This window comes from Dendrobates tinctorius, unplaced genomic scaffold (genome assembly GCF_039654945.1).
Source record: "Dendrobates tinctorius isolate UK_male_01 unplaced genomic scaffold, ASM3965494v1 ptg000030l, whole genome shotgun sequence".
Classification (NCBI taxonomy): Eukaryota; Metazoa; Chordata; class Amphibia; order Anura; family Dendrobatidae; genus Dendrobates; species Dendrobates tinctorius.
In genome coordinates, this window is record NW_027361698.1 from 63,474,944 (window position 1) to 63,496,805 (window position 21,862).

At 44.6% G+C, this 21,862-nt stretch overlaps 1 protein-coding gene across 1 annotated transcript in view; it reads left to right on the forward strand.

Moving 5' to 3' along the window:
* LOC141086251 (microsomal glutathione S-transferase 2-like) overlaps positions 1 to 21,575 on the forward strand; it is a 60,630-nt gene extending 39,055 nt beyond the window's left edge. Inside the window, exons 2-5 of the mRNA XM_073572127.1 lie at positions 3,397 to 3,496; positions 11,981 to 12,051; positions 12,626 to 12,707; positions 21,331 to 21,575. Coding sequence (XP_073428228.1) covers positions 3,397 to 3,496; positions 11,981 to 12,051; positions 12,626 to 12,707; positions 21,331 to 21,463 — 386 coding nt within the window. The 3' untranslated portion in view covers positions 21,464 to 21,575. The remainder of the gene's footprint in view (positions 1 to 3,396; positions 3,497 to 11,980; positions 12,052 to 12,625; positions 12,708 to 21,330) is intronic.
* Positions 21,576 to 21,862: the final 287 nt, after the last annotated feature.

Here is a 21,862-nt window from a genome sequence, read left to right on the forward strand (position 1 = left end):
GGTGAGAGATACGGTGTTCAGCCTTGTTTATGGCATGTTGGACCTTGGCGTCTCTCTCCTTGTCCGTCTCTAGCGCCTCACTGAGGTCTGGAAGAGCTTCATCAGAATTAAAATCTTTTAGAAGAGCGATGTACTTTGCTGATAGTCTCTTGTACCTTTCACGGGCGGTGTTCAGCCGCTCCATGACGGATTGCAAGCTTGCGGCGTTGCCTGATGAGGATTCGAGTCTTGACATATAAGAGGTGACGCATTCCCACTGTTCTTCCAGGTGATCACATAGCTCATCTTTCATATTGTGATAGTTTTCAAGCACCTTTATAGTTGGTTTGGCAGAACGTTTTGGTCGGGTGACTTGGTCTGCTTGAGATGTGGGGTCTGCCTCCTGGGCTTCATCGTGGACGGTATCAGGTTGTATTTGCACTGTTTCAGCAGTAGGGACCTGTCCGAGGTCTTTTTCGGCCATTTTGAATAAAGGTGTACTGTCTCTTTAAAAAATTCAACTTTTGAATCGGGGTCCGAAAATCGCTGTGCGGCTCTGCGGGAGGTCCCGGATGAGATTCCCAGAGTGGCTTTGGCGAACTTGGGGGTTCGCGGATCGCTGATGCGCGGTAATGAGGTATGGAGTACTGCAGGCCTTTAGGAGCGATGTGGCCAGAAGGAAACAGCAGGTGCATAGACAGTCCTCATTAACAGTACGAGCAGAGTTATTGCAAGATGTGGCAGGTGGTGGAGCTACTTCTAGGCTTGTCCAGACGTGCACTGCTGCAGGCAGACTGGTGTGCGAGGCTTGTTGCTGGGCAGATTACACATAGGGAGACGGGGCAGATGGAGATCTGTAGCTGGGGTGCTGGGCTATAAGGAGGTTTTCTAGCTGCTTATGAGCTTTAAAAGTAGTCTTCTGACTTGTATGGGCCGGCAAGCTAGTCTTTTGACTGTTCTGTCCCCACTTAATGGCGATTAAAGGTATGCAGACATGTAAATGAGAGAAGTTTCCTACCTTTGTGTATCCAATAAGCGAGGCAGACATGACCCTTAGCAGCTTCTCAGATAAGCATACACGCGTTATGATGAAGAACAATGTTGGTTTATTCCGTAGATAACGATCCAAACATTACATTGAGTCTCTTGCATGGAGCTTGTCTCTGGAGTCGCTACTTGCGGGTCAAAAGACTTTGCTTCCTCAGCTCATGAGGGAGAACAGTTCTCTCAGGTAAGATGTCTGCCGATGACTGAGCAAACAGGAAGAGAAGAGGCTGAAGAGAAGCCCCTCCCCATAGGCTGAACAAGGAAAGACCGAGGAACTAAATGGTCTGGCCAGTAGATGGCAGCAGAGACAAGCGAAAAAACATAAATACATTTCTTTAACTAGAAACATGCATGGAACAGCACAGTCATGCATACATGGATGAGATGTGGACCCTGCATACTAGTATACAGTAGGGTTGAGGATGATCATTCCTGCTAGGATAAGAATGAGGATGGGACCAATCATAACAGGTAAAGGATGGAGCCCTGCATACCAGGATAGGGATGAGGAGCCATGCATGCTAGGATGAGATGGGGCCCTGCATACCAGGATAGGGATGGGGTCATGCATAAAAGAGCGAGATGGGGACCCTGCATATCAGTATAGGGATGAGGGCGATCATTCCTGCCAGGATAGGGATAAGGAGGCCATGCATACCAGGCCAGGGATGAGAAGGCATGCATACCATGATGGATATGAGGGAGCCATGCATACCAGGATAGGAATGAGGGGCCATGTGTATCAGGATGGGGATGAGGGGACCATATTTACCAGTTTAGGGGATATTAAGTATAGAATTGACCACACATTTTTGGCTTCAGTTTTTTTCCCCCTAATTTCCTCCACTAAAACCTAGGTGCGTCTTATAGTCTGAAAAATACAGAGTATATATTGGAAAACCCATTTAAATGGATTATACCAAGTAATCCCCTATCCCGAGACCTATGTAGTCGCTGGGATCCGACCGCTGGGACCCCCATGATGCTCTAAAGAAGAGGTCAATCATGCTCACTGCGGCAGCATTCACACATTCCTCTTCAAATAACACCTTTTAGAGGAGTGTTGAAGGGCACAAAAAAGTATAGCAAAACCCACTGATCGGGTGTGTGTGGGGGGGGAGTGTTAAAGTATGTGGGCTGGAGGAGTTTGTGTGGCAAGGCTGCTTTTTGTCTCAGTCAGCCAGCGTCACACAGAAGAGCCCTGCGTGCGCTACGGTGGCCCTTTCAAACTTGTTACTGAAGGCCCTGTGTGCGTGCACTATCATGCTTGCATATACTGACAGGGGCCTCAGCCACGCGCACACATGCGCTGACAAAGGCCTCCGCGGCGAGCACGCACTGTCAAGTGCCGCTGCGTCCCTTGTCAGTGCATGCAAGCGACTGAGTGCACGCGCGCAGGGCCACTAGTAAGATGTTTTAAAGGGCCGGCAGCTCACCTTGTAGTACAGAGGAGCCAGCCCACCGGGCATCTGCCTGACTCGGCAGATTAGCAATCTGGGCCTTACCTCCTCTCTCTTACATATATACATATCTATGTATAAATATACTATATATATATATATATATGAAAAGTGTGCATATATACTTTTGCATGCAGTTTGGTAGCTCTAAGTAAAACTAAACTAGCAATGCCACACAGTGGACGCATCTGGTATAATAGTAAAGCCAATCAAGATTTTTTTTGTTAGCAAGATACCATCATCCAATTAAGAAACGTGCTTTGTGTTTTTATGTAAATAAATTAAATGCATTAAGTCAGACATTTTCTTAGTAAGGCACAATAGTGTTTGAACATTTGTATGATATTTCGTAAAGGAAAAACATAAAAGGAAATGATATACAAAGATGCAGAGAAATAACTGCATTATCATCACAGTGAGCTAAAGAGATATTTACAAAGATGATAAAGTATAAAAGGCATAAAACTCACAAACATCTTATGCTATGCTCAAATCTGCTTACATACCGTATATCAGATCCAGAGAAATAACAGCAGTGCTGGATTTGTCAGGACAGATACCCACGTTGCCTAACACGTTGCCTGACTTTAATAGAGTTGTTGGGTTTCCATCATGGTCAACATCATTTTACCATAAAAAGAATCTGAGCTAGAACCTGAAACTCCAATGTGAACACAGACATAATAGGGTAACACCTTCCTGTTAAGGCTTCTATCGGACTCAGGTTTGTCTTTTACCAGGTCTATGCTTTTAAAGGCCCACCAACAACTGTGAATAGATAAGTGGACGCTGGAAACGTGGTAGTAGGTCATCCTAAATGGTAGTGGCAACAGTACAATTGTCATTTTTATTAATGTACATATAATAACTAGTTGATTTCCACTGAGGTCTGATTATTTTTTTGTAATAGGATACTATGCCAGGCTTGTGGGGAAATCCAGAATGAAGCATAAGATAATGCCTCCGTCAGTCACCGGTCCCCCAGAGTTTGAGAGGACGTTTCGTGCACAGTAAGTATATTTTGGCGAAAAATGGAGGAACATTTCACTTAATATTCCCATTAATTTAGACAGATATAGGAAACCATACACTTTCCTTATGTCCTCATCCATTTTTAACATACGTGTTTGTCAAGGATAGAACATATAATCATTATAATCTTAAAGGCTCTTTACATGTCCATGTTTTTGTGTACCAAGTAGTTGCAAAAAATTAAGGTAACATGTCCGCTTATGATCTGAAAAAGGAGACAAGGACAGAAATGCAAGAAACAGTGCACACACAGCTGAAATATGTGTAAAAAGGCTTTAGTAGACACCAATGCCTGACAGACAGAAGATACAAGTTAAAAACACCATTAAAAATCACAAAAAGCATGGACAATTCAAACCTGACAAGGTAGACTGGTAAAGCATTATTTAATCAGGGTAAAGTAAAGGATAAAGAATCAGTAAGTAATTGACACATGAATCATGGCTGAGGTAGCATGAATGTAGTTTTATATGCAGGACGTATAATCATGTAGATCCAAGCTATAGCATGGTGAAGCTAATGACAGCATTCACATTCCCCTTATAAATCTCAAAAAAAAGGATTTAATCTATTTCTCCTGGAGGATCTCTCCAATATAATTGAAATTCTAAGCCCAGAAAGCAGCGCCCTCCGCAACGATTCTGTCTTCAATGGCATATGCATGCATCACAGATTTACAAATACACACACCATGAACAATAGTGAATAGATGCTAAAACATGAAAAACACATGGCTCATAGCTAGGGCAGCTTATGAAAAATCATTTGTATATACTACCAGTGTTTTATAGATACATCTGTACCACAGAAATCTAAGGCTAGTTTCACATTTGCGTATAAGGCCGCAGCGGCAGCCTGTGCACGGCCGCCGATAAGCCCCGCCCCCTGCCGTGCCTCCGCCAGTAGCTCCGCCTATGGGCACATGACGCTGCATGCGTCATGCGTTCCTTATCTTTAGCACTGGGGACGCAGGCCGTGCGCAGGTATGCGTTTGGCGGCGCATGCGTCCTTTTGACGCTGCGCCGACCAGCGCCAAACGCAACCTGTAGCTCACCAAATTGCTACAGGTTGCGTTTGGCGCTGGTCGGCGCAGCGTCAAAAGGTCGCATGCGCCGCCAGACGCATACCTGCGCACGGCCTGCGTCCCCAGCGCTAAAGATAGGGGACGCATGATGCATGCAGCGTCATGCACCTGTAGGCGAAGCTACTGACGGAGGCACGGCAGGGGGCGGGGCTTATCGGCGGCCGTGCGCAGGCCGCCACAGCGGCCTTAAACGCAAATGTGAAACTAGCCTAATATCAAACTCCTGAGATCAGACTGCGCATATATCAGATGCAATTCACTTCATCAAGAAGTAGCACTGATGTGCCCCACTGGGAGAAAGTAGTAGTTATATAATGCACTCCACACATAACAGAAAAAAGCCGTCTCTCTGTCTAGGATATCAGTCCTACTATATATAAGGGGAATATGTGCATATATGAGGAAGGGGGTAGTAAATGTATAGTACATTTCACTTATCAAAAATAAACCATTATATGAATCTAAGATATCAATACACCAATATGCAAATTAGGTTCCACCCCTAGCTCCTCATTTCTCTACAAGTTCATTTTTACAGTTGTTATATCAGCAATATGTTGCAAATCACTCACAAACACGGATGAAACTACAATGGGGGAAAAAAAAATATGCGGTTTATTTAGTCTATAAATAGCACTAATGCACTCCACTACGAGGAGGTGGTAGTTGTAAATATATTGGTGCTATAATTATCACAAGAAGTTTATACAAAATGGGCAGTAAAGAGTGGATCTTAATAAGGCTCTATTTAATATCTTTGTGCAAAGAGTTATTGACACCTTAGGTTAACATGTCAGCTTTTTCTTTGATATATGTGCATTATAGAATATTTTACAACTACCACCTAGGATTTTTGCGTGCGCTGCGCACTTTTGAAGGTGCGCCGAACGCACCATGTTGCATTTTGGTGCGCTCGGCGCACCTTCAAAAGTGCGCAGCGCACGCAAAAATGCTACTAGCGCACGGTCTGCGCACCTTATGCTAAAGATAGGGTGCGCAGATCGCATGCAGCGCTGTGCGATAGTAGGGAGGAAATGACCGGAGGGGGCATGGCAGGGGGCAGGGCTTAGCGGCGCGTGCGCTGCGTGAAGATACGCTAGTGTAAAACTAGCCATATATGCGTAGTCTGATCTCAGGAGTTTGATATATGTTTCCTGTCAGTGGAGCACATCAGCGCCATCCCTAGACTGGGTGAACTGCATTCAGCACATGCCCAGTCTGATCCCTGCAGTTTTGCTTTCACTTAGATTAGAAATGCCTGGGAGAAACAACTTCTGATTGAGCGGAAGTCAGTACTAATGGTCACAAGTTCTCAGTGTAAGTCTAGGAGACCCTCGTTCTGGCTCTCATAGACTTACATTGAGTTGTGACTACCAGTTCGCCCAGCAAACACTGGAGCGATCTGGCAGATAACAACCTGCAGAAGACAGGAGTGGTACCCATAACAGTTGAAGATGGCGGTTGGAAAGAATAATGCTAGGTGCAGGCATTTTGTATTAGTTGCCCCACTCCAGCAGTGAAGTAAAAAAAGCCACTGGAGTGGTGCTCGAACTTAGTAAAGAATATACTCTCTAGAAACTGTCCCTACATTTTAATTGTAAGTATTCAGGTGTATAACTTGGATGCGTGATGTATTTGTCCAACATCGCTCTCTAAAATGTCTAATAAAGAAAATCCCGTTGTAACCCAATTTAGACAGGATTACTAATCTAGCGTTCATTAGTGTCAGTAGTATATTTGTACAAATTACAACCAAGGCAATATGTTCTCTCATGGAGGGAGGCTATTATTATTAATATTTATTTATATAGCACCATTGATTCCATGGTGCTGTACATGAGAAGGGGTTACATACAAATTACAGATATCACTTACAGCAAACAAACTAACAATCACAGACTGATATAGAGGGGAGAGAGGACCCTGCCCTTGTGGGCTTACATGCTACAGGCAATGCTTGTAGATACCTAATACTGTATGTCAGGAGATGGAGTCTCCTCTGTGTTATATTGTAGAATGATGCAGGCTCATCCATAGTCCAGATCATTATTGCTGCACACGTTAGGCCTCTTTCACACATCAAGTTTTCGCCGTCAGGCGCTATCCGGCGCTTTTGACAAAAACCGGATCCGGCGAAATGCAATGCCGGATCCGGTTTCCCCCCCATTGACTTGCATTTGCGCCGGATGGCCATGCGTTTCATCCAGTTTTCGCCGGATCCGGCAATGTGTCTCAATCCGGCGTCTGGAAAAAACGGCTACTGTAACGTTTTTTGTCTCCGGCGAAAAAGCCGGACACGACGGATCCGGCGCGTCCGGCTTTTTCACACAATGAAAGCCTATGAGCGCCGCAATGCGCCGGATCCGGTTTTTTTGGTCTGAGCATGCTCAGTAGCTCTGCCCACAAGACACATATATAAAAGCAAGACAGTGGGACCCTCAGCCACACCCAACATGCCACCCAAGACAGCAACCAGGCGCAGGAGAAGGCAGGAGACCACTGCAGCACCATCAGCACCACCACCACGCCAAATGGAGCAGCAAATGGAACATGCTGAGGAGGGGAGTCCAGCAGCAGATGAGAGACGGTAATTATCAAATCCCCCATTCCTCCAAACTAGGGCCATGGATTATCAAGATATTCATTGGCCCTTTGTTTCTCTTTATTCAACAGCCGCCCAAGAGATGCAGCAGCAGCAGCAGCAGCAGAAATGGCATCACTGGCAGCAGCAACAGCAGCAGCAATACCCACAGCCATGGAGTCTGGCCATCAACAGGACAGCACATCTTCTTCTGGGAGCCCTCCCTCGCATCGTCAGCGTTTGACGGTAAGTTTTTATTTCCAAAATCCATCATCTCTGTTATATATGTCTATTCATTGCCTTTTATTTCAAAACAGGAATCACAAGATGAAGAGGAGCTCCCAGAAGAAGAAGGAAGGGGTGGACAGACACCTGGAGTGGGCTCACAATTGGTAAGTTTTTGGCATCAAACGCAGAAACACAACATCACACTACACACAACACATAGAAAACAATGTTCTGCAGACCACACACAGCAAACAAATGCCTACATCCAAAGACATAACATTTTTTGTTTTCTTCTCTAGTCTTCCCAATCTGGTGCTCGGCCAAGAGGTCCTCGCAGTGCCTCCCAGGGTCGTCGGCGACAGCAACGCGGCGGTCACCAGCGTGTAGCGTGTAAGTATAAATATTTTTGCTTTGTTTTTTTGCACTTTTTATTTCATTTCTTTTGTGGAGGCTAATTATGTTATTTTTGTCTTTTTCTTTAACAGCCTTCACAGCGTGCTCCCGACTCTGACGGTGAGGATGGAGGAATCGATGTGGACCACCTCATCGATCTCGTCAGAGAAAGGGAGCTGCTCTGGAATATGGCTGACTGCCGCCACGCTGACCTGATCGTTACCCGACGACTCTGGGAGGAAATCTGTTCGCTCCTTGTGGACCGCTGGGAGGACCTCGATGCTCGGGCCCAGATTAAAGAGCGTAAGTATATACAGTACCGGTTCCTTGATGTAAACCAGTGTTTCCCGAACAACAGTCCTCGTGGTCCCCACGGATCATGTGTTCAGGATTTCTATTTACTATGGAAATCCTGAAAACATGACCCCTGGGGACCATGAGGACTGGAGTTTGGGAAACACTGATGTTGTATACTAACCACTTCTTTCTCGTTTCAGGGGACAGAATTGTGAAGCGGTGGCGGTCTGTGAGGGATCGTTTCAAGAAGGAGTTCAATAAAGAGATGCGGGCCCCTAGTGGATCTGGAGGACGCAGGAGCAAGTACAAGTACGCACAAGCCCTGTCGTTCCTCCGGGATACAATGGTCACCAGAAGGTAAATATTACACACCACATGTGAAAAAAAAATGTTTAGATGTAACAATTTTTTTTCAGCCAGGGCCATGCCATGTCACTTTTTTAATTGTTTTTTTTTCTCTTTATTCCACAGCACGGTGAGCAGCACTCGGGAGCCTGCACGGTTGGACCCTTCTGAGGCGATCCCTGAGGAGACCGGCACCGAGGGACACTTCGACCGCCCCGGTACATCTGCACCTTCACAGCCTTCCCACACATTCGACCCCTCTGTCCGATCCACCAGCACAGGAGCATCGTGGCCGCCTACATTACATGAAGCTGCTGGTGAGGAGATCGCTTTCCCTTTACCCCACCCTTCTGCCGCTGCCACCTCTAGTACACCTGCGGGTACTGGGCGGCAGCGGCAGAGGGGTCAGGAAAAGACTTATGCGCCAGAGTTCTTGCATCTGAATGCATCTTTCCAGAACTGTCTAAAAGTCTTGTCAGAGCAAATCTCCGCAGGCTTTCAGCAGATCAACTCCAGCATTCTGGAGGTGAAGACACTTCTGCAAACCATGCATTCAGAAGCAAGATCTTCGCCAAACCACACCTTTTTCAGGTCTGTTGTGGAGCGCATGGAAACGCTATCTCCTACCCAGCAGATGCATGTAATGCATTCATGCCACGGTGCTCTCCAGCACGTTACCTCCCAACCTCCTCTTCCCACCCCAGTAGTTCCTCCACCTGCACCCCCTCCAGCCACTTTCCATCCTCCCCCTCCTATTACATACCATCCACCTCCCCAGTACCAGCAACCTCCCCAGTACCAGCAACCTCCCCAGTACCAGCAACCTCCCCAGTACCAGACATCTCCCCACTTCCAGCAACCTGCCCCATACCAAACTCCTTCCCCATACAACTTGCCATCAACATCATCTGCTCCTACAGTCCCTGCCCAACCCTCCACTCCACCGCCCACCACCTCTTCTGCCTCCCACATGTCCACCCATTCTGTAGCTTTTTCCACACCTTCACCTCTAACTGTTCCTTCCCCATCACGATCCCAGTCCTCTCTCCACACTCCCAGTGTCGAAGTGTCCCGCAGCCCCTCCAGCAGTATTTCCACCCCACACTACACAGATTTATAATATGTGTGTATTTTAATAAAAATAACCAGTTTTATGGTTTCAAAGCTTTATTAAAAAAGTTTATTAAAATTTAAAAACAGTTTACTAAAAAAAACATTTTTCAATAAAAGTTAAATTATTTTACACTGGTTGTCTGTCATTTCTTTCTGCGGCCAAAAAGGTTAAATACAGGGTATTTAAAAGGTAAAATGGTATTCAAAACTAGGTATATAACTGTGGGTAAATTTTAGCTTTTTGCCACAGTTGTGTTCCTGGTTGTGTTTGAAGTATTTCACCTAAAAAGTTGTGTTTATTGTTGGTGATTTCCTAACAATGTACACAACTTTTGTTAAAAGGTGAAATACTTTGCATAAAACACAACCAGGTACACACCTGTGGCCTAAAGCTAAAAATAGTAAGACCATGACAAGATAGCCAACTTTGGTTGGCAAAGGTATATACTGTTGGTACAGAAGGTACACAATTTTGGTTAAGGGCACAAATCTTTCACACTCTGTCATCCTGCCAGTGTACTCTGCCTTGAGGTGACATAAAGTATAGTGCAAAATTGTCCCTCATTACTGAAACCGTCACAGAACTTCTAGTTGTAATGTCATGGTAATCTTGCAAGGTGGTTTCTTCAAAGGTGTCCTCAATGGAAATGGGTTCCTTGCAGATAACAAAATTGTGGAGTACCACGCAAGCTTTGATCACCTCGTCCACAGTTTCTGTCTTGAGGTTGATCGCAGTCAATAGGACCCGCTATTTGGCTGTCAGAATATCAAAGGTACATTCAACCATTCTTCTTGCTCTTGTGAGGCGGTAATTAAAAATGCGTTTTGTTCTTGACAATCCTCTGCTACCGTACGGTTTCAAAAGGTGTTATGACAGCTGGAAGGCTTCATCCCCTACACAGACAAATGGCATAGGTGGACCAGATGTTTGCGGCAGCGGTCTAGGGGGTGGGAACTGGAAGGTGTTTCCATACAGTTTACGCCCCATGGCAGACAGTTTGAAAACTTGAGAGTCATTGGAGCGGCCATAGGCCCCAATATCAACAGCAATAAATTTGTATTCCGCGTCAGCGATGGCCATGAGGACAATTGAAAAATATTTCTTGTAATTGAAATATTCCGATCCCGATCCGGCTGGCTTTACAATGCGGATATGTTTCCCGTCCACAGCGCCCAAGCAGTTGGGAAACTGACATATCTGTTGAAACTTTTCTGAAATTTCAATCCACCTCTCTGTTGTGGGCTCTGGTAAAAACTCTTCAGCTAAGGAGTCCCACAGTGCACGGCATGTGTACTTCACTATTCCAGATATGGTGGAAATCCCGAGTCTGTACTGGAAATGCAGTGACGAAAGGGATTCTCCAGTTGCAAGAAATCTGTGGGGAATTAAAAAACAATCAATTAGTTTTAAATCACAGCATTACATACCAAAACTCAGCTATAACACTTGGAGATACAAACTACCACCAACAAGATTGCAGTGAAAGTGTACTCTGATGCGAGCATATCCAATAAATGTGGCTTACCTTAAAGTCACCATCAGACGCTCTGCGGGTGAAACAGAGAAGCGGCAATAGGTGTCTGCTTTTCTTATCAGGTGTGCAATGCGCTCCACCAAGTAATCAAAATTCTCCATTTTCATCCGAACATATCCCAAAAATTTATCCGGGTTTGTCGAAGGTCCATGCAGAGTGTAGAATAGACCCCACGCGTCATTCTCTTGGCTGTGATGGGGTGGATCCACAAACGTCGTCTACGATGCCTGATGCACTGCTGTCTCGCTCTCTCCTTCTCCAGAACAATCACCCTCAAACGATTCGCCTCCGCTGTAAAATCCGCCAAATTCTTCAAAATATTTCCAATGACAACATCCATCTTCGCCAGTAACTTGCTCTTCTCTCCAACCTGCACTTTCTCCTCTACAACCTGTCAAAGAAGGGCTGTAGGAACACGCTATATATAGTTTTCCAGTAGCCAATCCCGTTCGGAAGGCCACAAGGGGTGTTTTTAAAAACCGGATCCGGCGTAATCCGTCGAAAAACGGATCGAAAAACGGATGAACCGGATGAGACGGATCCAGTTTTGTCTGTCAAGAACAAGATGGATCCGGCAGAAAAACGGATCCATCACATCCGGTTTTATGAAATATTTGCCAGATCCGGCGCTCCGGCACGACGCCGGATCGCGCCTGACGCCGAAAACCTGAAGTGTGAAAGTAGCCTTAGAAGGTGTTGTGCTGCCTTTTCATAGCTTGGATGGTAATCTTACTATGAGGGCGGGATGGTGATCAGTGATATACACCACTTCTCTATAGATATAGTACTAAATAACTCCAATGGGAAAGTTTTATTTTCTCTCTGACATTCCAGCATAGACGCGTCCTATACACTACAGCTGACAGATGGTTTCTCTGATTTGCAGACAGAACTGTGTAGAGTTCTTCCCAATATTCCTGCTTGTTCTGTGGATTACTGGCATATTCTTCTATGAAGGTAACATGATGTTATTTCCTATTTGTAAAAACAGCATTTGGGCTGAGATCACATGTAGGAGAAATGTTTTGTATAACCAGTTAATGTTGTTTTTTTTTTTGCAATGCAGTTATTAGCCATGCAATTTTTACAGTTAATATATACTGCGAAAAATTGTTTTATGTAAAATAAAAAACTACATAGCAAGACTACAGTAGTTCAGAGTAACACACTTTTAATTTTCTGGGAAGTGATTGTTTGCACAGCACATTACCACACATTACATCATAAATCACCTAGAGATGCAGGTCCTACCTATCTTCAAAACTGGGTCCCATCAAACATTGCCAGGTATGTTGAGATGGGTGACATGCATATTTCTCTCCTCCAAAAATTGTTCAGCAAGCATATTTTTTTTTTTTTTGGGGCTCGCATACAAATAAATGTAAAGCGCTGTGGAATTAATGGTGCTATGTAAAATAAATAAATGTAGTGCATTCTGCTCATGCACAGCCACCTTTCTGTTCCTGCCTACACACAATGGGACACCATCTGTTTATAAGTTAAGACTTCCATTATCTCTCTTATTTTACAGAAGTTGCAGCCGGTTTGGGCTTACTGTATATATTTGCACGTCATCTCTACTTTAGAGGTTATGTGGCAGCTGCGCAGGATCGGTAAGTTCTGTCTGATGTTAAAATTGCTATATTTCTATACAGCTGTAATTCTACATACTTCTCAATAAAGCCTAAAGGCCCTATTCTGACTCTTCAAAGCAGTATGAGTCTCTAAATCCGTAGCCATCGATCTCTTAGATAACTATATGATTGTTGTAATCGCATGTGATACGTCCTCAGTTCCAACTCGGCCACACTGACTTGTAAGGGTATGTTTCCACTGTTTCTGTATTGGCAGCGCTTTGGTTGCAGCTCCGTCCAAAGCACTGCCGGCTTTGGTACGTGCGGAGATTCTGCATGTGTTCATTGAACCATGCGGAATCTCTGCGCCCTATACATAGGTCTAGAAAGATGCGCCGCATGTCCGGTTACACAGGGAAGCTGGAGGCGTCCCTGCACGCATAGTGGAGATGGGATTTCATAAAATCCCCTCCACTATGCTGTAACATCTGGCTGCTGCGGATTGGACGCTGCTGTACGCAGCATCCAATCCACAGCGTTTACTGACCGTGGAAACATACCCTAATAAGAGTCCAGGAGAAACAGAGTTGATTGTATTTGAGCCCAATGCTGCAGGTGGAAAGAGTAATCCAAGCAGAGAAGTACAACATGTACGTCCAAGAAATGGCTACAGCAAACTGATAATGTTAGCCTTTGCTCCTCTCTTACTCGTTATCAACTACAGAAGAGAAGAAGGGACTAACTTCAAAGGGCAGGGCTTTTCCCTAGCAACAGCAGAATGCAATGCATAAAATAGATAATACATTACAAGTTGTTCCATTCATGAAACACAACACTCCTCGTCTGAAATCTTCAGATTTCTCAATGTCTCTGTATGATGTGACGAATCGTTGCTGTCCAATGCCGACATGGAACCTGAAAAGAGGAGAGAGAAGGCAACAATAATGCAATAATTCAAGTCCATACTTGAGCAATGACATGTAGTCCTTGAATAAGAAATAAAAATGAGTTCAATTGAAAAACCCATCTTTGGGTTGGTGAAGCCGCAAAAAGCCAACTCTTCACCAACCCAACGGTAACATTTAATCCACGGGGAAGTGTTCAAGTCTGTTTACACGCAGATCATTTTATGTCCTAACATGGCTGGGCTATGAAGGGGTATGCTCCCCGCTGTGGCGGAGTCCAACAACAATGTTCAGTTCATGTGATGCCCTCCTTCAGTAAAAGTAGCACGAATTCAGTGACTGGGCGAAAGAAGATTTGAGTTTTTCACCTTGAGTCTTTCCGTAGTTGCTGGGCAAAACTTTGGTGATAAGACCCGTCGGCCAGTGGTTACGATGAGCCTCTTTGTCTTTTAAACTTGTTGTCTCCACTTGTGGAATTGAACACCGTTGACCCGAGGTTGTCATCCCAGGGACGGTCCTTGTTCGCACTGTCAAGTGGTGGCCGTCTCCAATTGGTGTCTCTCAGTTTCTCTTTCACCCAGTAATGATGTGGGCATGTGTTGTGAGTTCATTTTCCCCTTCACCATTGAGGTCTGATGAACTCCCTCTTCTGGTGAAGGAAGGTAGTGAGGCTGATTACCAAGCACCTGGGCAGGATGATGATGACTGGGTGACGGGAATTACTGACAGGATATAAGGCAGCCGACGCCCTTCTGCCTTGCTGGTGATCTCTCTGAGGGATTCTAGGAGACCAGTCTGATTCCTGCTCCTCAAAAGCTAAGTTTTCTGCTCTACTTTTTGCATTTGTGTTTTGGTTTTGTTTTGCATTGTTTTCCTTGATTTCTGCCATTCCCTGCTGGGGTATGCTGAATTCCTTTTTGCTCTGTCTTCAGAAAATACCTGAGTACTGATATAGTCTTTTTGAAGCCTAGCGTCTTCAGGGCTTTTTTCCCTATCAGCTGTTGGCTCTTGTTTTGATAGGGTTTTGGCGGATTACAGACAGCAGCTTTTCTATCCTGTCCTATCTAGTTAGCTTGGGCCCCATCATTTGCTCAGCCTATCTTTCTATCTGTGTGAGTGTTTTTTCATCTTGCTTCACTGTCATTATATGTTGGGGGCTGCCTATTGCTTTGGGGTCTGCTCTGGGGCAGTTTAGATTTCCCTTTCTGTCTTTAGGCTATGTAGTTCTCCGGCTGTGATCGAGGGGTCTAGGGCACCGTAGGAACCCCCCACAGCTACTGCTAGTTGTTGTTGATAGGTTCAGGGGTCTGCAATCCGATAGCTGCCAACTTCTCTGGTTTTCTGGACTTAGCTAGCATTTCTGTTTTTGCCTCCTACGGTGACTCATTCATAACAGAATCACCAGCCATACCACAGATCCTAGGGTACTCAATAGCAGGAAAGAATTGTAAAAAAAAAAAAAAAAAAAGGTGTGTATATTTTTTCCTCTATATCTCTGAGGCTGTAGGGGGAATTTTTTATTCTCTCAATGGAGATAAAGCAATTGTCTGATCGTGTGGAGCAGCTCGCTGTGGAAGTGCGGGGAATTTCCGCCTACCTTGCTCATTCACATGCTGCTGAACCAAAGATCCCTACTTGGTCTAAATTTTTGAATTTCAAAAATAATTGTAAATTATTTTTTGCCTTGAAGCCTAACTCGTCAGGGAGCTCCGCGCAGCAGGTTAAAATTGTCATCTCTTTGCTGCGTGGCAATCCCCAGGATTGGGCGTTTTCTTTGAAACCAGATGATCCTATTCTGACTAATGTGAACGCATTTTTTCAAGCCTTGGGGTTGTTGTATGATGAACCTAATGCTATTGATCAGGCTGAAAAGACCCTGTTGGGATTCTGCAGAATTGTACTGTCAAAAATTCTTAAAGTGGGCGGTCCTTACTACCTGGAATGATAATGCTTTGGCAGCTCTCTTTCGGAAGGGTTTGTCAGAAGCCGTAAAAGATACTATGGTGGAATTTCCTGTTCCCTCTGGTCTTGACGATTCTATGTCATTAGCCATTCAGGTTGATCGGCGTTTACGTGAACGCAGGACTGCACGAGAGGTGTTGCCACCTGTTGAACAAATGTCTGAACCTATGCAATGTGATAGAGTTTTGTCCAGGGAGCAACGTCAGGAGTTCAGAAGGCGTAATAAGCTGTGTTTTTTTTGTGGAGATGCCTCGCATATTATTTCTGTCTGTCCTAAACGAGAGAAACGTTTTGCACACACGTTTTCTGTGGGTGGTGTTCAACCTAAGTTTCTTCTGGCAATTACTCTGATCTGCTCCCTGTCCACATTTTCCGCCAAGGCTTTTGTGGATTCGGGAGCAGCCCTGAACCTAAGCTAAACGTTGTGGATTTCCTATGACACCTCTGCGGATGCCTATCCCTTTGAGGGGGATTGATGCTACTCCTTTGGCGAAAAATAAACCTCAGTTTTGGACCCAGGTGGTAATGCGGGTCGCCCCAGACCATCAATAAAATTGCAGATTTTTGGTGTTGCATAATTTGCATGATACCATTGTTCTGGGCTTTCCCTGGTTGCAAATTCATAATCCAGTTTTGGATTGGAAATCTGTGTCTGTGGTGAGTTGGGGTTTTCGGTGTGCCCTTAGTGAGGCTCCGTTTTTTTCCACCTCTCCTCAGTCGCATGATGTTCCTGACTATTTGGCAGATTTTTATGATGTATTTAGTGAGAATGAGTCTGCGTCTTTGCCTCCTCATAGGAGTTATGACTGTGCAATTGAACTGAGCCCGGGGTGTAAATTTCCCAAGGGTCGGCTCTTCAATTTGTCTGTACCCGAGCACGAGGCTATGCGATCCTATATTAAGGAGGCGTTGGAGAAGGGTCATATTAGACCATCCTCTTCACCCTTAGGTGCTGGGTTTTTTTTCGTGGCCAAAAAGGATGGTTCATTAAGGCCTTGTATTGATTATCGTGCCCTCAACAAAATTACTATTAAATATCAGTATCCGTTACCCCTGATTTCGGATCTATTCTCCAGAGTTAAAGGTGCTTGCTGGTTTACCAAGCTTGACCTCAGGGGGGCGTATAATCTTATCTGCATTAAGCATGGGGATGAATGGAAGACGGCGTTTAATACTCCGGAGGGACATTTTGAGTACCTGGTGATGCCTTTTGGGCTCACTAATGCCCCTTCTGTCTTCCAGTGCTTCATGAACGATATTTTCCGAGACTTTGTGGATACATTTTTGATTATCTATCTGGATGATATTTTGATCTTCTCCAAGGATTGGGATTCTCATGTGGAACATGTTCGGACTGTGTTCCGGATCTTGAGGGAGAATTTCCTGTATGTCAAAGGATCGAAATGCCTTTTTGGGGTACATAGGATTTCTTTTTTGGGATTTATTTTGTCTCCGTCAACTATTGAAATGGACCCGGCCAAGGTACAGGCCATTTACGATTGGGTTCAGCCCACTTCTTTGAAGGCCCTCCAGAAGTTTTTGGGTTTTGCTAATTTTTATCGGAAATTTATAGCAAAATTTTCTAGTATTGCCAAGCCATTGACTGATCTGACTAAGAAGGGTGCTGATGTGTTGAATTGGTCTCCGGAGGCTGTTTCTTCCTTTCAGGAGCTGAAACGAAGATTCACTTCTGCCCCGGTTTTGCGGCAACCTGATGTCTCACTCCCGTTCCAGGTAGAGGTGGATGCTTCTGAGATTGGTGCAGGAGCTGTTTTGTCCCAAAAGGATCCTGTAACATCTAAAATGAATCCCTGTGCTTTCTTTTCCCGAAAGTTCTCTCCATCTGAACGTAACTATGATGTGGGGAATCGGGAACTGTTAGCCATGAAATGGGCATTTGAGGAGTGGAGACATTGGTTGGAGGGAGCTAAACATCAAGTCATGGTCTTCACTGACCACAAGAATTTGATTTACCTGGAGTCGGCCAAACGCTTGAACCCTAGACAGGCTAGGTGGGCCTTGTTTTTTTGCACGTTTTGAGTTTGTGGTCTCTTTTCTTCCTGGCACTAAGAATGTCAAGGCTGACGCTCTCTCTAGGAGCTTCTTTGCTGATTCTCCTGTGGTGACCAAGCCTGCTACCATCTTAGGCGAAGGGGTAGTTCTTTCTGCCATCTCGCCCGATTTGAGACGTGCTCTGGAAGAGTTCCAGGAGGACAAACCTGAGCGTTGTCCCAGTGGAAAGTTGTATGTTCCTGACCAGTGGAAGAAGAGAGTGATGTCTGAAGTTCATTGCTCTGCATTGGCTGGTCATCCAGGTATTTTTGGTACTAGAGATCTAGTGAGTCGGTCTTTTTGGTGGCCCGCCTTGTCTCGTGATGCCAGGAATTTTGTGCAGTCCTGTGGGACTTGCTCCCGGTCTAAACCTTGTTCTCGCTCTAGTGGGTTGTTGATGCCTTTGCCGGTTCCCAGGAGGCCATGGACCCATATTTCAATGGATTTCATCTCTGATATGCCTGTCTCTCAGAGAATGACTGTTATTTGGGTGATTTGTGATAGGTTCTCTAAGATGGTTCATCTTGTACCACTCCCTAAGTTGCCATCTTCCTCTGAGTTGGTGCCCCTGTTTTTGCAACAGGTGGTTCACTTGCACGGGATTCCTGAGAACATTGTATCTGACAGAGGAGTTCAGTTTGTGTCTAGATTTTGAAGGACTTTCTGTTCCAAGCTGGGAATTCAGTTGTCCTTCTCCTCTGCTTTTCACCCTCAGACCAATGGGCAGACGGAGAGAACAAACCAGACCTTGGAGTCGTATTTGAGATGTTTTATTTCCGCTGATCAGGATGATTGGGTTTCATTTTTGCCCTTGGCTGAATTTGCTTTAAATAATAGAGCTAGTTCTGCCACTTTGATGTCACCTTTTTTTTGTAACTTTGAGTTTCATCCTCGATTTTCTTCAGGGCAGGTGGAGCCTTCTGCCTGCCCAGGTGTTGACACTGTGGTGGAGAGAATGCACCAGCTCTGGGACCAAATGGTGGATAAGTTATCTCTCTCCCAGGAAAAGGCCCAGCGGTTTTCCAACCGACATAGGACCATTGGTCCCCAGTTTAATGTTGGTGATATGGTTTTGTTATCATCAAAAAATATCGCTATGAAGGTGGCTTCTCCTAAGTTTAAGCCTGGATTTATTGGACCTTACAAGATTTTGGAGATTATTAATCCGGTCTCTTTTCGCTTGGCTCTTCCTGTTACATTTAAAATCCATAATGTGTTTCATAAGTCCTTGTTGAAGAGGTTTGTTGAACCAGTAGTTCCTGGGGTGGCACCTCCGGAACCCTGTATTGGTTGAAGGTAACATGGAATATGAGGTAGAGAAGATACTGGATTCCCGTCTGGCCAGACGGAGACTCCAGTATTTGGTTAAGTGGAAGGGTTATGGTCAGGAGGATAATTCCTGGGTCTCTGCCTCTGATATTCATGCCAAAAGATTGGTGCGTGCCTTTCATCGGGCTCACCCTGATCGTCCTGGTGGCGTGGATGAGGGTTCGGTGACCCTTCCTCAAGGGGGAGGTACTGTTGTGAGTTCATTTTCCCCTTCACCATTGAGGTCTGATGAACTCCCTCTTCTGGTGAAGGAAGGTAGTGAGGCTGATTACCAAGCACCTGGGCAGGATGATGATGACTGGGTGACGGGAATTACTGACAGGATATAAGGCAGCCGACGCCCTTCTGCCTTGCTGGTGATCTCTCTGAAGGATTCTAGGAGACCAGTCTGATTCCTGCTTCTCAAAAGCTAAGTTTTCTGCTCTACTTTTTGCATTTGTGTTTTGGTTTTGTTTTGCATTGTTTTCCTTGATTTCTGCCATTCCCTGCTGGGGTGAGCTGAATTCCTTTTTGCTCTGTCTTCAGAAAATACCTGAGTACTGATATAGTCTTTTTGAAGCCTAGCGTCTTCAGGGCTTTTTTCCCTATCAGCTGTTGGCTCTTGTTTTGATAGGGTTTTGGCGGATTACAGACAGCAGCTTTTCTATCCTGTCCTATCTAGTTAGCTTGGGCCCCATCATTTGCTCAGCCTATCTTTCTATCTGTGTGAGTGTTTTTTCATCTTGCTTCACCGTCATTATATGTTGGGGGCTGCCTATTGCTTTGGGGTCTGCTCTGGGGCAGTTTAGATTTCCCTTTCTGTCTTTAGGCTATGTAGTTCTCCGGCTGTGATCGAGGGGTCTAGGGCACCGTAGGAACCCCCCACGGCTACTGCTAGTTGCTGTTGATAGGTTCAGGGGTCTGCAATCCGATAGCTGCCAACTTCTCTGGTTTTCTGGACTTAGCTAGTATTTCTGTTTTTGCCTCCTACGGTGACTCATTCTTAACAGGCATGGCTAGAAATAAGTGCTGCGACCATTCGGCAAGATATGCGTCTTGTTGGAGAAGATAGCGTTAGGTCTCTTCATTTTATCTACACAGACATTCCCTATGATTACCCAGCCTAGGTCGAAGTGCTGAGCAAATGGTGTGTCGTGAGGGCCGTTAATTTGCTGGTGTACCTTGGGTAAACGGAGGATGTCTTCAGGTCGCCGAAGGTCACAGAGCAAGTTATCACCTATCCTGGGTATAGGTGACAACTTTTTCACTGGACAACCTATAGGGGTATCTAACAAAATTAGAATATCATCAAAAAGTTAATTTATTTCAGTTCTTCAATACAAAAAGTGAAACTCATATTTTAGATAGTTATTACAAACAGAGTGATGTATTTCAAGTGCATAATTCTGTTAATGTTGATTATAGCTTACAGCCAATGAAACACGAAAGTCATTATCTCAGTAAATTAGAATACTTTATAACACAAGCTTGAAAAAATTATTTTAAAATCCAAAATATACATTCAGTAAATGCACTCAATACTTGGTCGGGGCTCCTTTGGCATCAGTTACTGCACCATTGCGACGTGGCATGGAGGCGATCAGCCTGTGGCACTGCTGTGGTGTTATAGAAGCCCAGGTTGCTTTGATAGCAGCCTTCAGCTTGTCTGCATTGTTGGGTCTGGTGTCTCTCATCTTCTTCTTGACAATACTCCATAGATTCTATATGGGTTAAAGGTTAGGCGAGTTTGCTGGCCAATCAAGCACAGCGATATTGTTGTTTTTAACCCAGATATTGGTACTTTTGACAGTGTGGAGAGGTGCCAATTCCTGCTGGAGAATGAAATTTCCATCTCCAATAAGCTTGTTGGCAGAGGGAAGCATGACGTGCTCTAAAATTTCCTGGTAGATGGCTGCGCTAACTTTGGTCTTGTTAAAACACAGTGGACCTACACCAGCAGATGACATGGTTCCCGAAACCATCATTGATTGTGGATACTTCTCACTAGACCTTGGAAAGGTCCCAGAGTCTGGAGGAAGAGTGGAGAGACAGAAGGTCTTTATTGAGAGTGATGCCCTATCCTATACCAGTCATAAAATAGGAGCCGTTTATAGGCATAATCCAGATATCAATAGTGTGCACTTATCACATAGCCTCGTGAGCCAGAGCATGGGAAGCTGACAGTGTGTGCGGGGTCACATTTATCTGTTATATGTGGGCAGAGGACAACTTTATAGATGCCTTAAATGTAACTGGACCACTGTAATGACAGGTGTAGCCTCAGCTAAATAACTATTATTTCTTATTGTGAAGGCCGCTATTATCTCTGTGGATAATGCACATCCTACCATATAGAAAATGATATGACTAACGGGTAATATCTATACTGCAGTTTCTACAAGATACTAGTAACTGTGTTTGTGTCCTTTCTTCAGGATCCCTGGATTTTACCTCAGTCTCATCTCCTTGTTCCTGTTGCATGCATTGGCTGTGCTTGGGATTACAAATTCCTTACTCAAAAAATACCTGGATGTGAACATTTTTAAAAAAGTCCATCATATGTTTTGATCGAAAACAATTTAATTACAAAAAACATCAAGAATCATGTTTATTTTGCTTTAAATGCCGTCATCTGTTTAACTGTGTAATTAAAATAACAATCATTAATGAGAAAACAAAATAGACTATTGCATGACTTTGGAATGTATGACTATACGGCCTTCTATACATAGCCCACTGAACCCCCCCCACTTAACTATAAATAAAAAACACCACACTGTGTGACATTGGATATAATGACCACAGCAGCCTCATTTATTAAATAACAAATAAACATAAATAACACTAAATAACATTAGACAACATTAACTTGACTCTGAAAAGGAGGAGGGGAATTGAAGGTTCAACCATTTTGAAAACTGCAACAAACAGTTCCACCATGTCAACCCCCAGCCGCACTGCAACCGG